Below are 18,675 nucleotides of genomic sequence, written 5' to 3'. Positions count from 1 at the left end.
CGTTTCATGTTTATATGGTCAACATGAAGGTGTAGCTAGTTATCTTTGCTTGCCGCTTAATATATGCATATTACAGATTTGAGGCAGAAATCTGAATGTTCCCCTTTGGAAGATATGACACTCCAGATCATTTATATGTAACAAACAGCGGCGCATTTAAGCCCCTGGAACTACAGAACTTGTACATTCACATTCTTTTTTCCTCCTGGATGGAACAAGCTAAATGTAATTGGCTAGCTGAGTTTTTGTACCTAATTGCGCTGAGGACAAACGTACGCACACACACTCAAGAAATTTTGGGGCTGTAATATAAACATGCGAATTTTTGAAACAGTTTAAGATAACTAAAACTTCTTTCACTTTGTGCGATAAAGAATATGTCGGAGAGGAAAAATGACCGGTGACAGCAACAAAGAACCATGACTAATGAGCTGATAACTGAAAGACAAAAGACTGTTATTTTACATTCAGTCCAAGATGAAGTGGAGCGAACTCTGATGAGAACATCTCCTAGCCTGACGCAACTAAGCACCAGACAAACAATAATTACATAATAAATGAGCCTCTATTATGTAAGGTGTGAATATTACAGACTTGAGGCAGAAATCTGAATGTTCCCCTTTGGAAGATATGACACTCCAGATCATTTATATGTAACTGCCCTCAAGGACACTTCTCCGCTTGATTCAGAACAGTCTGTGTTGGCTAGACATGAAAGTGGAACGTCACACTTCCTCTCAAGACAATACACAGCATCCATGTTTTGTGTCCGCCTCTACCATCAAGCTGATTCAGCCCAATAACCTTAAACTGGAGACAGAATGATAATGGATACGCTTCTAAGTGATACCCCTCCCCGCTGTCAGGCAGGATCATCTGTCATCGCAACAGGACACCCACTCAGGAATGTGGTGGCGATTCAGGCTTCACATACGTCGCCTCCTGAGCTGTTAGTGAAGCTGCCACCCGGGAGCTTAGACATAGAGGTGGATGGAGGGTGGATGGATGGAGGCGCAGCTCACACGACATGCACAGAGAGAGAGAGGAGGAGAGAGACAGACACACAGGCGGCGAGCATACCGTTCTCTCCAGCTTCAGCACCGACGATTTCCCCGGCTCGTACTCAAAGATGCTTTTGGGCTCTGCGCGGTACTTCCTGGTGTCTACCTTTTTATCCGGGGGCTCCCACTCATTCCTGTTGAGAGGAAGGTGTCAGGGACGGGTGGGGATGTGGGATGGAAGAGAGCCAATCCTTATCACATAGTCACCATGGCAACCAGCTAAGGCAAAGATGTGTTTTGTTTAATCTACACATGATGCCCGCCTCATTACTCCTCCGCCTCGTCCTCCAATGATGATGCAACAGAAAATTGAATTCTTGTAAATTTGATCAGGCAAACAAGATTGGACTGAGTGACAAGAGCCTGAGTTTCCTGGGAGACCGCCATGATAGACAGCTAATGTCAGAATGATTCATCAAATAAGCACAATCTTCCTGAAGTGGAGGATGTGTAACACTGATGGATGAGGAAGGTCATGGGAGCTCTAGTGGGTCATGGTTAATCCTCCATCCCCTGTCCTCCTTCATTCCTCTACCACTATCTCTGAGTGTCAGGGCTGACATGTGTGTGAGGTTCCAGCTGATCACCATGTAAAAAAAAAACTTGAAGGAGGCACGAGAGGAAGGAGAGAAAATTAAACTCCGCTACACCAGGGAGCAAGAACATAGCTCCTGGTCAGCTTCGTTCATTCAAGTCACAATATATAACACCGTCACGTATGTGCATAAAGAAGTCAGGTTTGAGCCACGGGACGTTTATTGCAGGGCGAGGACACTGACCTCTTGGTAGAAGGTTTGAGCGAAGACGACCTTGTTGGCACCGGCATCGACCGTCGTCTTGAATCAACCTCGGCGTCACTTTTTGAGCGTGGGACTCCTTTCACTGAGGAAAGGCACATGAGTACCAGTGAACACCAGAAGGATAACGCAGGACTGTGTTGATGCTTCAGCCCAAGGTGGGACATGGAGGCCAAATCTGGCCAGCCATAAAGATTCATTTGACCCACCTTATCTCACAAGATGCATAAACAGTAATAATAATAATACAACAAACCTAATTCTAAAAGTGTATAATAAATTAGTGAGATAAACAAAGTATTTCAAAATCTGTTCAAGCAGTTTAATGTCTTATGAGGTAAAAATCCTCAGGTTTGAAGCAAGAAAACAGAACCACAAAAGGCAGTTTAACAACGTAATGTGTGTGGTTTTGACCCACAGCCGACCATTTAGTTTGAGTTTTAGCCCTTCAGGGAAAAAAGTCTGGGCATCCCTGCACCAGCTGAAACATCTGTGTGCTGCGTGTTACATGGCCGCATATTTTGATCTTTTTAAATCTGGGGTTTTGTTTCCATAGCAATTCCCAAACTCACCATCTTCCAAGTAGCCAAAGGGGGTGGGGCCATCATCTGTAAGAGGCACACAATCACAAGCCATTTATTATTATTTCCAAGTTTTCTCCAACTGTATTTGAAACTAATGCACAACACTAAATAATTCAGGAGACACTAAAACCCAGGTTTTTTTGTTTTGTTTTGTTTTTTGCATTTCAGCTTGTGTCCCACCTTCCATTAGGCAGAGTATTGCAAGTTCAGAAAACAGAATCAAAGCGTGTCAAAGCAAAGCACCTTACGGGAAGCACTACTGAGCTAAAAAAGGATCCCAGCATCAATAAGCGGTTAGGATGTGAATAAGTAATGCACTGGCCGATAAAGCTGCCACGTTCACAAGGACATTTGTATCAACTTTAGAGTTAAGTACAGTAAGTGAACATGGACGGAATCATGATGGGTTGGGACTCTTAGAAAAAAGTAAGAGCTGAGGTGAAGCAGCATTTCCTGTCTGGGATGTGAATTTGCCAGACCAAAAGTCATGGACTTCATCCCATCTTTCACCATCGTTCACTAGAATCCAAACCCTGATCGCTGAAACCTGGTAGAAGCTGTAGGCAGACGTGGATGTTTAGCGAGGACAAGCCAGCCTCTGCCTAAAGAACTGCAGCCCCATCTAGTGGCTACAACTCTACACTACATCCCAGGAACAATGGGATGTTAACATGAACATGTAACAGCCCAGTGTTAGAAAGCTTGCAGCAAAAGTAGAAAGGCAGTTAAAAGGTTGTTATATTCCTGGTAAAAGTAAAATAAATCTACAAGGCTTTGTGGATCACCATGAACCACATTTCATCAACAATGTGCTTTAAGAGGAGAATCTTCTGAACAGCTTCAGGCACAACTGTTTAGTGCCAGCTGATCCATTTATGGCTAAATATGTTTGGGTTTTAAAGGCCAAGTCTGCTATTTTCATCCAGCAGAATATTCAGCGTGTTATTTGTAGCTCTAAAGAAAGCTTATTTTGTTTGTTTACAACAGAACACCGTGGAACGGTCTGCAGATCATCAAATTCCAGCAGCGTGTTTGTTTTTAAAGCTTAAGTGTGTAACTTTTACAAATAAATGAGCTTGCCTTGTTTTTGAGCCCTCACAAAAAGAGTTCATCTAGTGCTCAGGAAGCTCATAGCTGAAGGTTAAATCTCTCTTCATTTCACAGTACGCAGGGTTGCTGCTGGGCAGAGATGGGTGGGATAATGCATCCACAGAGACTGGCACAGTTCACAGATTATCAGTGCAGATCCATGTATTCATCTAGATTCCATTCAGTCGCTGTACTGGATCATAAACCCGCCATCACTGATCCAAACATAAAGTTTGAAGAAATTTCCTGAGAGTATATATTTGTAATTTAATACATTTGAGTATATTGTTTTGATCTGTTAAAAAGAAGCCCTGTGTGGTTAACAACAGCCTAATGATGTAACCATAAACAATAACAATGACAATAATCATGGTAATATTCAAGAAAATCATCTCAGTACTCAGACTCAGTATCAGTAGATGTGTATAAGAACCTGACTGGAGCTGAAAAGATGTGGATCGGAGCATCTCCATCGGTGGATACTCACATCTGGAGAGCTGGCTACTTCCTGTTAGTTATTTGCTAACTTGAACGTGGATAAATAATTAAATCATGTGTTCTACTAGACTCCCCAAATGTTTTCAGACCAAATGGATCAAATTCTCATAGTGAAACGAGTCATTTAGCGGAGTTTGTTTGACGCTCAAAACAATTCCCGCACCATTTTACAGACACAAACCTAAAAACAGAGTAAGCTGTGGTGACGCCTGCGACGAGAGCACGTGTTGACAGCTGCGTGTAATAACTGTCACTGCATGATATCTTTAAGATATCTCCAAAACAGCAACATAGTTAAGTGTCGCATTTATTTATTTTAGTTTCCTGACTTACATTAAGAAATTTACGCAAAATATGCAATGTATTTAAAATGTGTGTGTGTGCAGTCCTTTCAGATAGTATTTTGTTGAGTACTTGCAGGACAGATGAAGCAGCTAAAGAATGGGCCGATGATGGCTGCAGATTAGTAAAGCCAGCGAGGAGGGAGTTACTGCCATCAGATACCTTTTGATTTCATCTGAATGTCATAGTTCTCAGGGAAAATGTAGGTGGGGCGGTAAGGGTTTTCCTCGATAGGCTCTGAGCGGAGTGGTGGGGAGACAGAGCACAGCGTGACACACATAGACAGAAACACAACCAGCAAAACACACAACAAATGGAAACAGGATGATACGCTCTGTCTTACCCGGTATTTTGTGTATCTGTTTAAACATCGTCTTATACCAGTCTTTGGACTTTTCAGTGTTCTGAAATGAAGATGTAAGTAAATCAAGAACACATCAGATATTTCAGTGTTGTCAGGCAGATGAAGCCCTTAAGAACAGCTGTAACTCATAATATTAACAACGCTAGCTGTTATTAGTTGCACCTGTGCTTTTCCTGCTAGGAGACGCTAAAAATAGCCCTCGAGACAAAGACTCGTTGCTTCTAAAATGACCAAAAAAAATACTAATCTTAAAAGATTTTTACATTACACTCTTGCTCTAAAATCAAAGGCTTGTGACTCATGTGTGACTAGATGAGTCTTGGCGTGACGGTGGGTATTGGTGCTCACCCGTACAGGAACAGTGGGTCTGTTCAGAGGACTGAGGATGGGGGAGTGCAGCGATAGTCGCAGTCTCTTGCCGTCCATATCCAGGACAGGACTGACAGAGTTTCTACCAGGATCAGGGCTTTTGTCCCTTTCCGGGGTAGTGTCTAAAAAATGAACAAACAAACAAACAAAATTCTGTACGGCAGACAAAACTCAACAATCATAGTTCTTGATAGTTTGTGATCTGAGACCACGTGACAACAACACTAACTCAGGAGATGGAAGAGAGAGGTGCTTTTACAGAGAGTCTCTCCAAGGAGACGTTGACGCGATCCAAAACAAAACAAGTGATGCCGAGACCAGGGCAGCTCAGGGCAGCAACAGTGAAGTTCAAGGTTCTCCCAAAAGTAGGAAGATTTTGGGATGTAAGTAAGCTGTTTAGAATAGCGCAATCAGCACTTAAAATCTTTTCCTAACTCAGGTCTCAATCCTAATTACCATGACAACCAAACAGTTGAAATAGTTTCTGTGAGACGGTTCCTCGTATGAATGTCCAGGCTTACCTTTCACACTGAATTGATTACAAAATTCTGTTGTCAAAGCGTGAGAGGTAAAAGTGTTAGTGTTTTCTTCAGCTGCATAATCCATGTGTTGTGTATGCTGCGTCACGGTGACGGCGCACATTCATTTGTTGAGCTGTCTGGTGTGAGATGGTCTGTTTGACAGGTGAAGGACCAAAAGCAGCATCGTATCAGCACATAATGATGTTGTGTGTCAGACTTGGATCACATTGCTAAATCTGAAAACACTGTCTCGATAAGTGTAATAACAAAGAATCTAGAGCCACACACTAACTCTAGAGTATGCATAGTAGGAGGGGGATTCATGTCAAGCATTCACATGAAGCCTTAGTCAGCTGATGTGTCAATGTCTCAAATTAGAAATAAGATAACGTGTGCTTTATTAACAGAGCTTCATGCAAGTATATTTTCAGGACTCTGGAGCTTTTGCTGTGGCAAGAAATAAGCACACAAGGCAAGAACAGAGTCCTTCTTTATAAATATTTATATATATTATTATTATTATATTTTGTTTTCTCCAGTACTTTTGTGCATGAATGCTTACAACATGTCATGTCCATGTTTCCTCCAAAATCAGCTTAATAAAGTAATATGATAATAATTAAACTCTTATTTAGTTATCTTATTGTCTTTCCTTCAATTTATATTACTGGGGTATCAGGTAAAATATTACAATGTTATTTAACTAAGATGTGATGTAATTAGTACTTTGTATTGTACTGTAATCCATGTTACTGGAGAGAACCATGAAATTAAATCTGGCTGTCAGCCAAGGTCTGAGCAGTTGTAATAAAAAAAGAAATATTTAAATGATATATATATACATATACATATATATATATAAAAAAATAGCGTGACACGTGCAATAAATACTGAAAATAAATTCTGGCTCAACAAATGGATGCTTTCAATATTTTACGTCACATGGATATGACTCAGTGTCTTCATGAGGCTGGTTGCAAACACACATTCACCTGCTGTGTCAACAGCTGTGACAGCATTGGGGGGCGGGGGGTCGGGGGGCAGGGTTATTAGATTGACAGTTACTTCAGGCGACAACAAAAATTTATAGCTGAGTCATTGCTTTTGGGAGACTTGATAAACAATTCACAAAAAGGCTTGTTTGACATAAAACCCCAGAGCGTACCTTCCAAATGACAAAGATGCTTTTGCTGCTCTGTTGCGGGAGAAAGACAGACAAGGACAGAGTGATGGGTGTGAATTAAGCGGCGATGTGAAAGCACAGCTTGTGTGTAACACAGAGAAATATCACAGATGAGACAGTTAGCGGTTCAAAGTGGCGATAAAGGGATGTGGCTACCTGTCCTGTTGGCTCACCTCTGTTGTGCTGCAGCAGAACGATGGTGGGGTTCACTGAGCTGGTACAGGGGTAGATGGAAGATGATGTGATACAGTTCTGGATGCCAGTGAAGGATGGAGCCTGATTTTCTTTGATGCTTTCTGGTGAGTTGACCTGAAAGTGACAGAAAATAAAGAAATAATGCTCACTTAAATCAAAAGACCCTAAAATAACTGGATCCAACAGCTCTCACAGGGAGATTAAAGGAGGAGTCAGAGAAGGTACCTGTCGCTGCGTGTTGCTCACAGGAGGTAAATCAGCTGAGATGCTGCTGCCTCCCTCAGCCAATCCCGCTAGCGAGCTGTCTCCATTAATCTGGTTTGTCCAGCCACCTGAAAATTGCCCACAGCTCTCTCAGTTCGGCAGCCAGCGCAGCGAGACCACAAACACTGAGGATATTTCTAAAAAGTTCTGACCTCACAACAGAAATCACAACGGCTAATTAGTGTTCTCCATTTCATTCCGCGGGGCGTGAATACTTTCCTTGGGTGGTTTTCATGCAGAGAGATGTTAACATCCCCAGGAAAGAAAAACGAAAGATTCTCCCACAATCTGTGAACTTTGTCATCAGAACAAAGAACCTATTCAGCCAGCTGTAAAGGCTGTTTGTTCCAATGGCCTTTATATTCAGGCCCTACAACAATTAAAGCATCTCCCAGAAAGCCTTGGCCAGCCTCCAGTCCGGTTCCAATGTGGTCGACGCAACAAACAAGCCCACAGTCAAGGCCCCCTGCTCTAAAGTGCAGTGTGGGCAACAAAAGAGTTCTTTGACACAAACGAAAGTATGAGCAGTCGCCCTTTATCGTGACTCTGGGTGTGCCTGGCAACTGAGGAGACGCTCCGAAACACGATTAGCTGCTATCAAAACAAACAGGCATGTAAGGAATGTTTACAATACGACGAAGTGCTGATGAAATTACACATCATCCGTCCACATTCAACAGCCGTGTGTCCTTTTTCACACACCAGTGCAACTATTACTGCCTGCTAAATAATTCTAATGATGCAAAGGGTTTCAGCCGCGGTGTGTTAGGCTCTGCCTTACTTGGAGGTGGGATGACGTTTGGCTCTTCACTTATGCAGTCCTCGTCGTCAATGTGGACCAGGGTGGCCCTCAGAGTCACCACTCCTTTCCCTTTGCACACTTTGCTCGGGTCCAAGTCTGAAAAACATCCAGTACAAGCTTCTCTCTTCATCCTTCAAGATACTGTACTCTCAAGTTATTGCTCCCTCATGCCCCAAATGACTAAAATAGAACATGAAAACCAGGCCATCAATTACATTTTTTTTCCCTCAACGCAGGTTGTTAAAATGATACCACGTTCTTCTAGGTTTTCGTACGAGATGTCCCACATTTGTAGGGAATGAAAGATTGATGAGGTGAAGAAGGAGAGACGTCACCTGCAGCAGGAATCAGGTCAGGGGATCCTTTCATGGTTGACAGAGGCGTGATCCTGACAGCACAGACGGACCGAGGGCCTGATGGGACGTCAGATCACATGTACACACGCACAGATGGTTTTCAGCTTGTCAGAGATGTTCAAGCTAAATGCACTGAATCAACTTATTTTGTAAATTAAGAATGAGAGAAATAGTCACCTCGAGTTGAGCTCTGTGTTACGCTGCCCTCTTCTGGAGAGCCCTGAAGACACATAGTTCAGTCAAATATGGAGGAAAGGATATACTGTATGACTTAGGAAACACAGGCCTGCAGGTATGTAAAGTTGATCAGCACAGCAACAACCAACAAGCAGCAATGTCACTTATGATGTTTATTCTCTATCCAGCTGCAGGGAGAAAATCAGCAAAGGAAAAGAGATAGAGAGCGACGCCGGCACTTGTTGATATCTGCGATTTGGCCTCTGCTGCGTCAGAGTCAAGAACTGTCAGATCAGATGAGCTCTGATATTAGTGGTGGGAGGGGCAGGGTGAGTTTGGTGGCTCGTAGCATGCACTGCATTTTATAATGAAAGACTGTGAGTAAGAAAGCAAAATGACACACTTGACACACAGTCAATTAGAACTCAGACAGGTTGTGTTAAACTCTGAAAAAATAGATCCCAAGTAGCGAGACAGACAGACAGAGAAGAAAACTGGTCTCGCTGATGGAGAGAAATGGGACGGAATCCCCCCCCCCCAAAAAAAACTTAACTCATTAATTCAATACACTTCTCTATTCATATGCAGAAGAACAATCATTTGATCGGTAATGAGAATAAAGCAGCATCCATTATCAAGGTTGTGGTTCATTTTCTAGATGTGTTTGTTCATGATTGACAACAACGATGCATCACACGTCATCAATGCAGGATTAGTAGCCATACTTTTAACATACTGGCATCGAATCAGTAAGAAAGTAAGAAGGAAAACTAAAACAAAATAATTTTAAAAAGTTAAATTGGGACTGCTGTAATCTTCATAAAGCAAGAGAGCAGTTTCAACATTTTCAAAAACTTTTATTGTTTTCAATTACTTTCTCCCACTTCTTTCTAATCCCCATAAGAGCATTTAAAACATTATCTCAGTGGTGGCGGCACCGATTAGACGCCTGTTCCAGATACTTCTCTCGCCTGTGTCCTTGCAGCCTATTAGCACTGTTACTGGCGCAGAATATCTAAAAATATCAAGCAAACATAACAAAAACAAAAAACAAAAAAAAACAAAACAATGTGCCCAGGGATGTCAACAGCTGCCACATGTAAAATCAATTAAAAGGCATGCTGAAGATGGCGACACTAATCAACTAAAGCTCCATTAATGCTCGCCTATTTCTGTCGCTGCAGCGATGTAGGTGCTTCCGCTGACGTCGTGAGTGTTGCCAATTCGCATGCTTTGAATTTTGTCAGGAAATTTGGCATGCCCCTTTAAGGATGAGAGGGGAGGGTGTGTGTGAGTGTGTGTGTGAGAGGGAGAGAGAGAGAGAGAGAGAGAGAGAGAGAGAGACTGAGCAAGCATATGTTAATGTGAGCTGCATCAGTGGAGCATGCAGAGGCAACACCAAGGCCACTAGAAAAGTGTGGTGAAACACTTCCCATCGCTCCACTGGGCCTCCCATTGTGCTCAACCAGTACGACTGATTTAAGAGACATCCCTGTTTGGAATTCAAAGAAAAACGCTGATTGAGTCATACAAACAGTGGTTCCAAAAACAAACAGCGTAGGAACTTTATTTTATATGTGTTTCAAGCCATCTTGGGTTTACTGTTTCTGCTACAGTTCCTGTGTGCCTGTGCGTGTGTACACCATGTTTACACATGCTAGTAAATAAGCTACCCAGCAGAACAGGCAGGGGACGGATGTACCAGCTGGAAACCAACACAAATAGGCCTAAATGGTTGAAGGAAAATGGGCGTGAATCCAAATAAGTTCCATGGAGACTTGAAGCAAAAATATCTTCCAGCCCTGGCGCTGAGCATCAGCAACCATGCGTATTTATTTCCTCTCTCTATTTAAAATTTAAAAAAAAAAAATCCACTCGCCTCCGGACCCCCAGCATCCCAGAGAAGGAGATGCATTCATGAGATCGTTTCCAAAACCATTAGCAGACATTCCTTAGAGGAATTAGCGCTAGTGGTATATCTACCTCATCTCCTCGAATGAACCCCAAGATGGCAGTATAAAGAGAAATGTGGGAGTATAAAAACCTCTCACGTATGATAAATCACGCGAAGATGACAGCTTGCAGCATTCGGTTCACTGTATAAACACACCAGAGCAGCCTTTTTAGGAAGAGATGCCTCTGAGCAGAGCCAGCCAAAGACAGATCCATCCTGGCTTAGCTAAAATAAGAGGCAAACTCCTGTTAAACTGCAAGTCATCTCGTATAACCAGGAAAGATGCTGGATGTCAGAGCGGGGTCAGTAAGACTCACCTCTGAGGCCAAAACAATAGATGATAATAAAAAATAGTTCATAAAAAAGATGAGAAATCCAAGAAACTTTTTGTTACATTATTTTCTGAGTGTGAGACTACAAAATACAAAGTACAGACGGAAGTGAAGGTCTTACTGAGCTTCTTGTCACCTCTGGAACTTGAAACTAAAATATGAAGCTGCTATTCGCTGAAATCATTACTGAGAATTCCTGGAAGTCATAAGCAATTAGAAACATACATCAGCTCAATCTAGTGTGATTATACAAGAGCAGGGGAATGCTATTACTATACTCACACACACACACACACACACACACACACACACACACACACACACACACACACACACACACACACAGGTGCATACATCTTGGGTGTAACTAAAATACCTTTCGGAAACAAGCAGCCCCCAAAAGAATTGTTACCTTCTAGGTTTCCAGTGAGTCCTGAGAGGGAAGCTCTCTGTCCACTCACACAAACACGTCAGGACTCTCTGAAGCCTCCTGAGGCGTCCCACTCCAGCTTTGAGGGTCTTGTCTGGGCGGGACGGCCCCAGTTTTGACCTTGACCCTCGCTCTGCATGAAGTCTGTTTGTTTCGTACAACAGGCGTGCCCAGATGGACCTGTCACCACATGCCACCTGGGAATGTGGCACCCACTCAGCAACTGTGCAGACCACCACATAAAATCTTCCTCCCTCCCTCCCTGGAAAAGCTCCTGTGGGGCCAGTAGATGAGAGATAGACAGTCTGCTACTGGATGACTCAACCATCCAGAAGATTTGGAAAACCTCATCTTGAAGCTCTGCAGTGCCTTCAATTGCTCACACATCCACGAGTGTCCATATTGTTATGTGAAGAATGATTTTTCGAGATGGAGAAAACTGCAGAGGCAGTGAGGCAGACCTTCAAGTATCTAAGCAAATACTGTGTACAGTGAAATTTAACACACATTTATGCTACAGGTGGGAGATTTAGAAAAGTATCGCAATATTTCCTGGTATTTTTTCAACGATAAACGGCAATATTAAAAAGGTCTCGGGTAGGTCACATCAGCATGATAGACATGCAAGCACCCACCACACACACACACACACACACACACACACACACACACACACACACACACACACACACACACACACACACACCACACTTTAAATAAATACATCCAAATGATTTAATTCTCATTCATCCCTGAGTGATGTTCGTTTAAAAAAAACAACAACAAACAAATATTAGCATGCTAGCAAGAAAATGCTAGGATGGTAAAACTGCTGCTACAGAAGGTTTACACTGCCGACGTGTTAGCATACAGATACTAGCAGGTGTGTACACAATGTTGTAGTTAGAACAAACAAAGTGGCTAATGTTGCTGTGCTTTTCCCTTTAAACTGCTATGAATAATAATTAGGGATGACAAAATAGCTGATTAATTTTGTTTCATTAATTACATGAAACTAACACTTTAAAAAAATGAACACAAGCAGTCGGACCCTAGACCGCACGTGTTGACTTAGCTCGTAAAATGGAGAGCTGTGAGTAACCAGCAGTACGACTGGGCTGCGTCTCCTCTGCCAGAAGTTAAAGAAGAACATTTTTACTTCTAAAGTGACTTATTAATTTAATCAAACAAATCTATGGAAATATTATATGCTTGTCATTATCAGATTAACAATTTATGAGTGTTATGCGTAGTAATGTGTTAATTTGCAATTAATTAGGTGAATTTTTTCAATCGATTGACAGTTCTAATAATATTTAAAAAATAAATTACCTCTTTTACCTGGCAACAGGAGTATTCAATTGATTTTAACACGGTATATTAAGGAATTTTTAAGTGACTATCCTCCCTGGATACTTTGTTCTATATTGTACCTGCAGTCAGTGTAGGTTTTAAAAGCGGAAATAAAACTTTACTTACTGACTGTCATTCTTCAAGTAGAGAACTGCTTATGATCAGATTAAAAAGAAAGGCAAGGCAAAAACAAACTGGATGTTACTATATTCAGTTACTATGTCTAATAAATTGATCTTCCTGAATCATGTCAATAGTTCAATAACCTCCTCCTCCGGTGAATCAGAGTACTCTGTTGACTAAATCAGCCTCCAAATCTCTTATCAGAGGCAGGGTGGCACCAAGTGGAACTGTAATATCTCACACAGGAGGTCTCTGTGCTGCCTTAAAAATGAGCCAGACAAAAGCGCTCTCATCACTCGCTCTGCTCTACAATGGATGGAGAGAAAGGCCTGTTACATAACGCCCTTTGACTTCTGCTTTGTCAACAAATGGCAGAGAGGGGAGAAGCTATCCAGCGCTACGTGTGGATCCCACCGAACAGCTCCAAACATGGCTCGAAAGGGCCGCTCCAGAGCAGCAGCTTATCCCCCTAATTGAAGAGACCCCCACCTTTTCCTCCACCCTCCCGACTCTCTTCCATAAACAGCTTCCACGCTGGACAGCAGCCTGGGATTCTACACATTCCTCCAGTGAGCTATTTGAAGTTCATTTCAAACAACTGCAGCATAAAAGGAAATGTATGTTACTTACACACACCAGTCATTATGGGCCTCAGCAGGATTAGGCCTTTATGTTGATAATGGATGGAGTTTAGGATGAGTCTGACTCAACCCTGCTTTGAATTCATTCAAGCTCACCTAATGAAATATCTGGTAAGGTCATACATAAGCTTGGATTTGAGAGGTTGTTCTGATGACGTTTCAGAGAAAATAGTGAAAAAGAAAAAACAAAGCAGCCAAAGAAGTGTCCCTGAACCTTCGGAGATGCTCGCAGCCTGCCAGTGTGTCCATGAGAAGACAGATATTGGACGTGATCATGGCCAGATCTGCGAGACAGGAAGACTTGGCTCGTGTGAAGGTCCCGGGGAGGACTGCGGTTGGACAGAGCAACTGTTACAGACACGGTTAGAGAGCCAGGCAGCTTATAACATGTCTGCTAGGCTTTTACAGCCAATGTAATAAGAATGTCAGTGAGCTGACAGTTTACCCAGGGTGATACATCTTCACAGCACGGACCCCAGGCTCAACTCCAAGAGTGAGAAAGCTCGGATCACAGACCCGCAGCGAGGACAAACACTGAGCTGAATGTTCAAACACTGCAGCTTAGGGAGGTTAGGGAGTTTAGTGGAGTGAAAAGTTCAAAATGAGGAGACTAGTGACACACACTAAGTGACATCACTGGAAAAATGATTTCAGGGGATGAAAGACGGCCATTTAATTTGGGAATATAAAGAAGAGGGAGAGACACACACAATGCTTATTTAATGTCATCACTCGTTAACGAGCTCAGCTGTGCAAAACAGATTCCTCCCGGCTTGGATCATAGGACGTCCTGCACGTTAGATGAGCTGAAATTCCATATCGTCGTCTGAGAGAGAGTTCCCTCACCTCTGCTGGATGTTTTGACTCCGACGCGGAGTGGAAGCTCTGAGTGTGTTCCCTAATATAACTCTTGGAGCACCTTCTGTGACAGGACTACTTGATAATTGAGTCATAGGATATGGCGGCTAAACATGAATATAAACAGCGACGTGATAATCCAGCAATTTTAAGTGCTATGAAGCTATCCTCGTGTGAAATGAGCTCGCAGCGGGACTCCACTCGGTCTCCATCATGTGTCTATTTCAGGAATGCAGGCGCATGTCTGACTTATCTCATCACACACGCAGAGACACACACACACACACACACACACACACACACACACACACACACACACACACCAGACAGCTACATCAATAACAGCCTGGCTTCACAGGTTGAAATTTTCATGATTGTTTACTCTAGCTGGCTGGACTCGTCCTATTGGGAAGCCAAAAACTGCAAGATGAGCAAACGTTGTGTTTTATTGAGTGATTTATTACACCGTTGTGTCATTGTGGTTTGGTTTGCGTGACAATTAGAAAGGATTCTTTTTAAATTATCTGCCAGTGACTGCAGGGATGCTGTTGTTTTCCATCAGCTCCTCACATGTAGCAGTGCCAGGACAGAGGGCCGGTGGAGGTGCGGTGGTGGGCGGAGCTCTTTAAATCCATCACCACTGCATAAATTGTCTTTTCACTGCCTTGTTTAGATGCATTCATCTGGGGGCTGGCTGCCACAGACACTGAAACACTTCACCATCCACTCCAGCCAATGGCGGCTGATGGAGAAAATAAGGGGTGCAGGGGGAGTGTTGCTAAGCAACCTGTTGTAACATTAACATGGAGTGAAAACAGAAACCTGGTGTCTGGCTGAAACATCCGGCCTGACCAGAAGCCATCCACTCTTCACACAGAGGACAATTCAGTTTTCTCCTAATACTCATGTCATGGAGATGTCCAGTCTACAACACACTTGTCATCATGAACTAATAATTCCTGCCATGATCCTTTTCTAAAAATCAATAAGCCTTTCATTCACAAAATTATCCTGCTGTTGCCTAATTCAGCTTTGTTCCAAATAGTGCATGACACCCTGAATATTATTAACAGTGAGCAAATGCTACCAAGACTGTCTTTAAAAGAGAGTAAAGAAAGATGGTTTTACTCGAAAAAAGAGGAAATATTTTGTTCTAATTCCCTTATACTGTTGCAATTATCTGCTGCATCCAAACCAGCTGGTTTTGTTGTGTTAGCTTCGTTTTAGAGCAACACTTGGGTTTACTACTGTTGGTTGCTTGGTATGGCTCTACTCTCATGATATATGCGTCACTACAAGTAGATCAAACTTGAACTGTTTTGTTTGTAATGTTCGCGAACGAGTTCAATCATCCAATGGCCTCTCTTCATGCAGCACGGCATGTTAAGGCAGAGCGACAAGTAAAAGACAAACAAGCTAGCAAATGCTAACAAGACTAAAAGAGGATAAAAGGGATGGTTTTACTTGAATAAACTCTATTTGGTGTTCAAATTCTCTGATTCAGCTGCCACCACCATTTCTAAACCAAATGAATTTCCTTAATTTTGGAACAACGCTTAATTGTGCGGTTGGTATCGTTAGACGGAGTCCCATGATACGACAGGCACTGTTCACCATGAGTAGAACAAATTTTAATAACAATCCTGACAGTAATGTTAGCTGACTGGTTTAGCCGGGGGATCACCTCTTGTCATACAGCATTAGTCAAAGCAACAAACGAGTTAGCAAATGCTAAAAGACAGTCGTTCACGTTGCTGCGGGAGGCAGTTTTACTTGCATAAACAGGAAGTGTGTTATTCCAGGTCTCTACTCCTGCTGCTACATCCATTTCCACAGTTAACAAATACATTACATTACACTTTCCCAGTAATCTCTGTGTGTGGTTGGTGTCACTAGCTCTGGTCTCATGATATGACAGATATTTACTATATTTGTCTCACTACGAGTAGAATACTCGCAAACTTCTTCATTTGTAATGTTAGCTAACTAGCTTAGCCACTTGCTAATGTGGCGTTCATCCAGAACTTGATATATTTTCCTTCCACCCGGGTAGATGAACATGCATTTGATCCCAGAGACATAAATGTCAACCATGTACATGTTTGTTTCCTAAAAATAGTTCTTTACACAAGGATTAGACAAGTTAGTGCTCAGTCAGTGACATACAGGCCTGTCAGTGGCAAAACAAGGCAACTGAAAAAGTGGAAGTGGATTCTAAGCTAACTGGATCCACGGGACCAAGTTGTCATTTTCCTCCCTGTGAGACCCTCAACTGGGTTTATCGAATCTGTGAATTTTAAGAATCGTGTGGGGAAGGCTTGCAATCCTCTCTAATCTAGGGGATGCGTGTAAAGTGACTCTGAACAAGCTTCATGAAATATTAACAGCTGTGCTGGGCTCACACCAGCTCATGTCATCCTGAGATGTTTTGTCTGGCTCAAAAGATAGAATCTGACCTTAAACAATAAATCATCATTTGTAAAATGGTGAAAGAAATGAAATACAAAAATTAAAAAAAAACAAACCAAAACCTCCAGCAGAATATATTTCTGTCAAAACTTTATCAATAGTGAGATTAATTTGAAATCAACAATTAGAAACTCAAACAAAAACGTGCCGTTTTCCACCATGAATGACACTCAGCATATTTAACTTGAATTGTACAACGATATCTACAAAAGGCCAAGGTTAGGTGTTCAGTAGAAACAAACAGCTGCTGGGCTTCGACCCTGTGACTCATCGCCTCCATGAACACATGCAAACCTTCTCTGTGTAAACATCTACAACTCCTCTTATGACATGTTGTAAAGCAGGAGCAACTACTGAGTAAATACTTGGAACCTGAAAAGCTTGTGATCACGCATGCTGTGCCATGTGAGGTGATGAACACATCCTCTCCCTTGCTCGTTAAACTTAGTTATCGGTGACTCGTGGTGGCTCGGCCACGTTGACATGAGGCCCTTAAACACGTCCCGTTCTTTCTGAGTAAACTAGGTAATCTTTGTTAACTGGGGCCTATGTGATAAACTGGAGAGAGTGCGATATTCCACACAACACAACACTACACAAGCGGTTTTAATCAAATCAGTCAGAGTGCCCCCCCGTCCTCAAAACCATTTGATGAATTATTTGTGCTGGGGTTAATATTTTATCAAGCTTGTTTAGTGTCATGTTACACACAACCTGGGATTGAAAAAGAAATCCTCACCGTAGTAAAATCATGAATGAAAACAGACTGAGGCACCATCTCCACTCAGATGCTGAGCTCAGTAACAGCAGACACATTTTACACAGAGGGTGATTTTTTTTTTTTTTAAACAACATTTTCAGTCTATACGGCAGCGTTCGAGAAGGTGAATGATTTTGCCGGCTGCATGGTGGCGCACTCTCTTTTTCCCCCCCTGATGTTAAAAAGCACAAGGTGAGTAAATCCATGGCTGGTAAGTTCACACGTATGCCGTGCAGCAGTTGTTCCTGTCACATGCTGTTCCCGTTTGCTCTGGTAGACGCTCAGATCCACAGTGTCAATAACCGCAGGGAGTACTTCCACTGTACTACTGCGCAATTACAAAAGGCACGATGTACACAAATGATCCTCACAATAAACGACTGCAGGGAGGAAGCAGGACATATAAGCCATTATAGGATATTTGTCCAAGTATTTAAACTCTGGGTTTTCTAGTGTCTGAACAGCCCATGTGCTGATATTATTTTCATTCTTTTTAACAGGAACTGAGTAGAATAAAAGAGAATGGTTATTGTGAGACTGGGGTTATCTTATAACACACTCTGGTTTAGTTCTGCCTGTGGTACACCAGCAGACATGAGCACTCGTGCACCTTTGACGGTCAGGCTTTCTGATGGTCATGATTATCTATCTCCGTCGATAACACGAATCGCAGGGATCTATGTTCGCTTCACTGTGAGGTTTTACAGTTTGGTTTGCAACAGGATGCAAAGTAAAATTCAAAATTTACTTCAAGTATTCAGATCTCTCGTGTTCTTTTTTTCAGACAAGTAGACCATTTGAACATTCCTGGCACGTTTGCACTGTCTATTTCAGAGCAGAAGACACGTGCGATCGCAGGATGGCAGGGAGGACAGCGTTTACGAGGTGGATGTAATCAAGTTACCTTGAACTTGTGGGTGAAAGGGGCAAGAACATGCAGCTGAAATGCACACAGTGCCTGGGTGATGCCTGTCAGCTGTGAAGAACTCCACTAAAGACTTGAGAAGACCGCGCCAGCTGAGCAAGGTAAAACTGGTGGCCAGGCCTATGTAGGAGGACAATAATGCAGCCGCACACAAGCTTCCGTCCAGGTAAGCAGCACCAGGAGAAGCCTGATGTCCCTCCAAGGACCAAGTGGATTAGACTCAGTAAG

General features: G+C 42.6%; 1 protein-coding gene across 9 annotated transcripts in view; it reads right to left on the bottom strand.

Moving 5' to 3' along the window:
- sorbs1 (sorbin and SH3 domain containing 1) overlaps positions 1-18,675 on the bottom strand; it is a 41,184-nt gene that overhangs the window by 21,254 nt on the left and 1,255 nt on the right. For 4 of the 9 annotated variants that reach the window (XM_086180192.1, XM_086180190.1, XM_086180191.1 and 1 more), the window contains exons 2-13: positions 8,603-8,645; positions 8,405-8,482; positions 8,049-8,165; positions 7,229-7,335; positions 6,982-7,117; positions 6,791-6,820; positions 5,084-5,226; positions 4,715-4,775; positions 4,534-4,608; positions 2,431-2,466; positions 1,841-1,943; positions 1,081-1,195 (exon numbers count right to left, since the gene is read on the bottom strand). In XM_086180192.1, coding sequence (XP_086036318.1) covers positions 1,081-1,195; positions 1,841-1,943; positions 2,431-2,466; positions 4,534-4,608; positions 4,715-4,775; positions 5,084-5,226; positions 6,791-6,820; positions 6,982-7,117; positions 7,229-7,335; positions 8,049-8,165; positions 8,405-8,438 — 957 coding nt within the window. In that variant the 5' untranslated portion in view covers positions 8,439-8,482; positions 8,603-8,645. Of the gene's footprint in view, positions 1-1,080; positions 1,196-1,840; positions 1,944-2,430; positions 2,467-4,533; positions 4,609-4,714; positions 4,776-5,083; positions 5,227-6,790; positions 6,821-6,981; positions 7,118-7,228; positions 7,336-8,048; positions 8,250-8,404; positions 8,483-8,602; positions 8,646-11,300; positions 11,375-12,797; positions 12,937-18,675 lie in introns of those variants that run through there. The other 5 variants (XM_086180184.1, XM_086180185.1, XM_086180188.1 and 2 more) reach the window with 5 other exon arrangements.

Source organism: Aulostomus chinensis, chromosome 16 (genome assembly GCF_037954235.1).
Source record: "Aulostomus chinensis isolate RoL2024-O1b breed Wild chromosome 16, RoL_Achi_v1.0, whole genome shotgun sequence".
Classification (NCBI taxonomy): Eukaryota; Metazoa; Chordata; class Actinopteri; order Syngnathiformes; family Aulostomidae; genus Aulostomus; species Aulostomus chinensis.
Note: the sequence above shows the minus strand (reverse complement) of the source record. Positions and strands in the feature narration are given on the sequence as shown.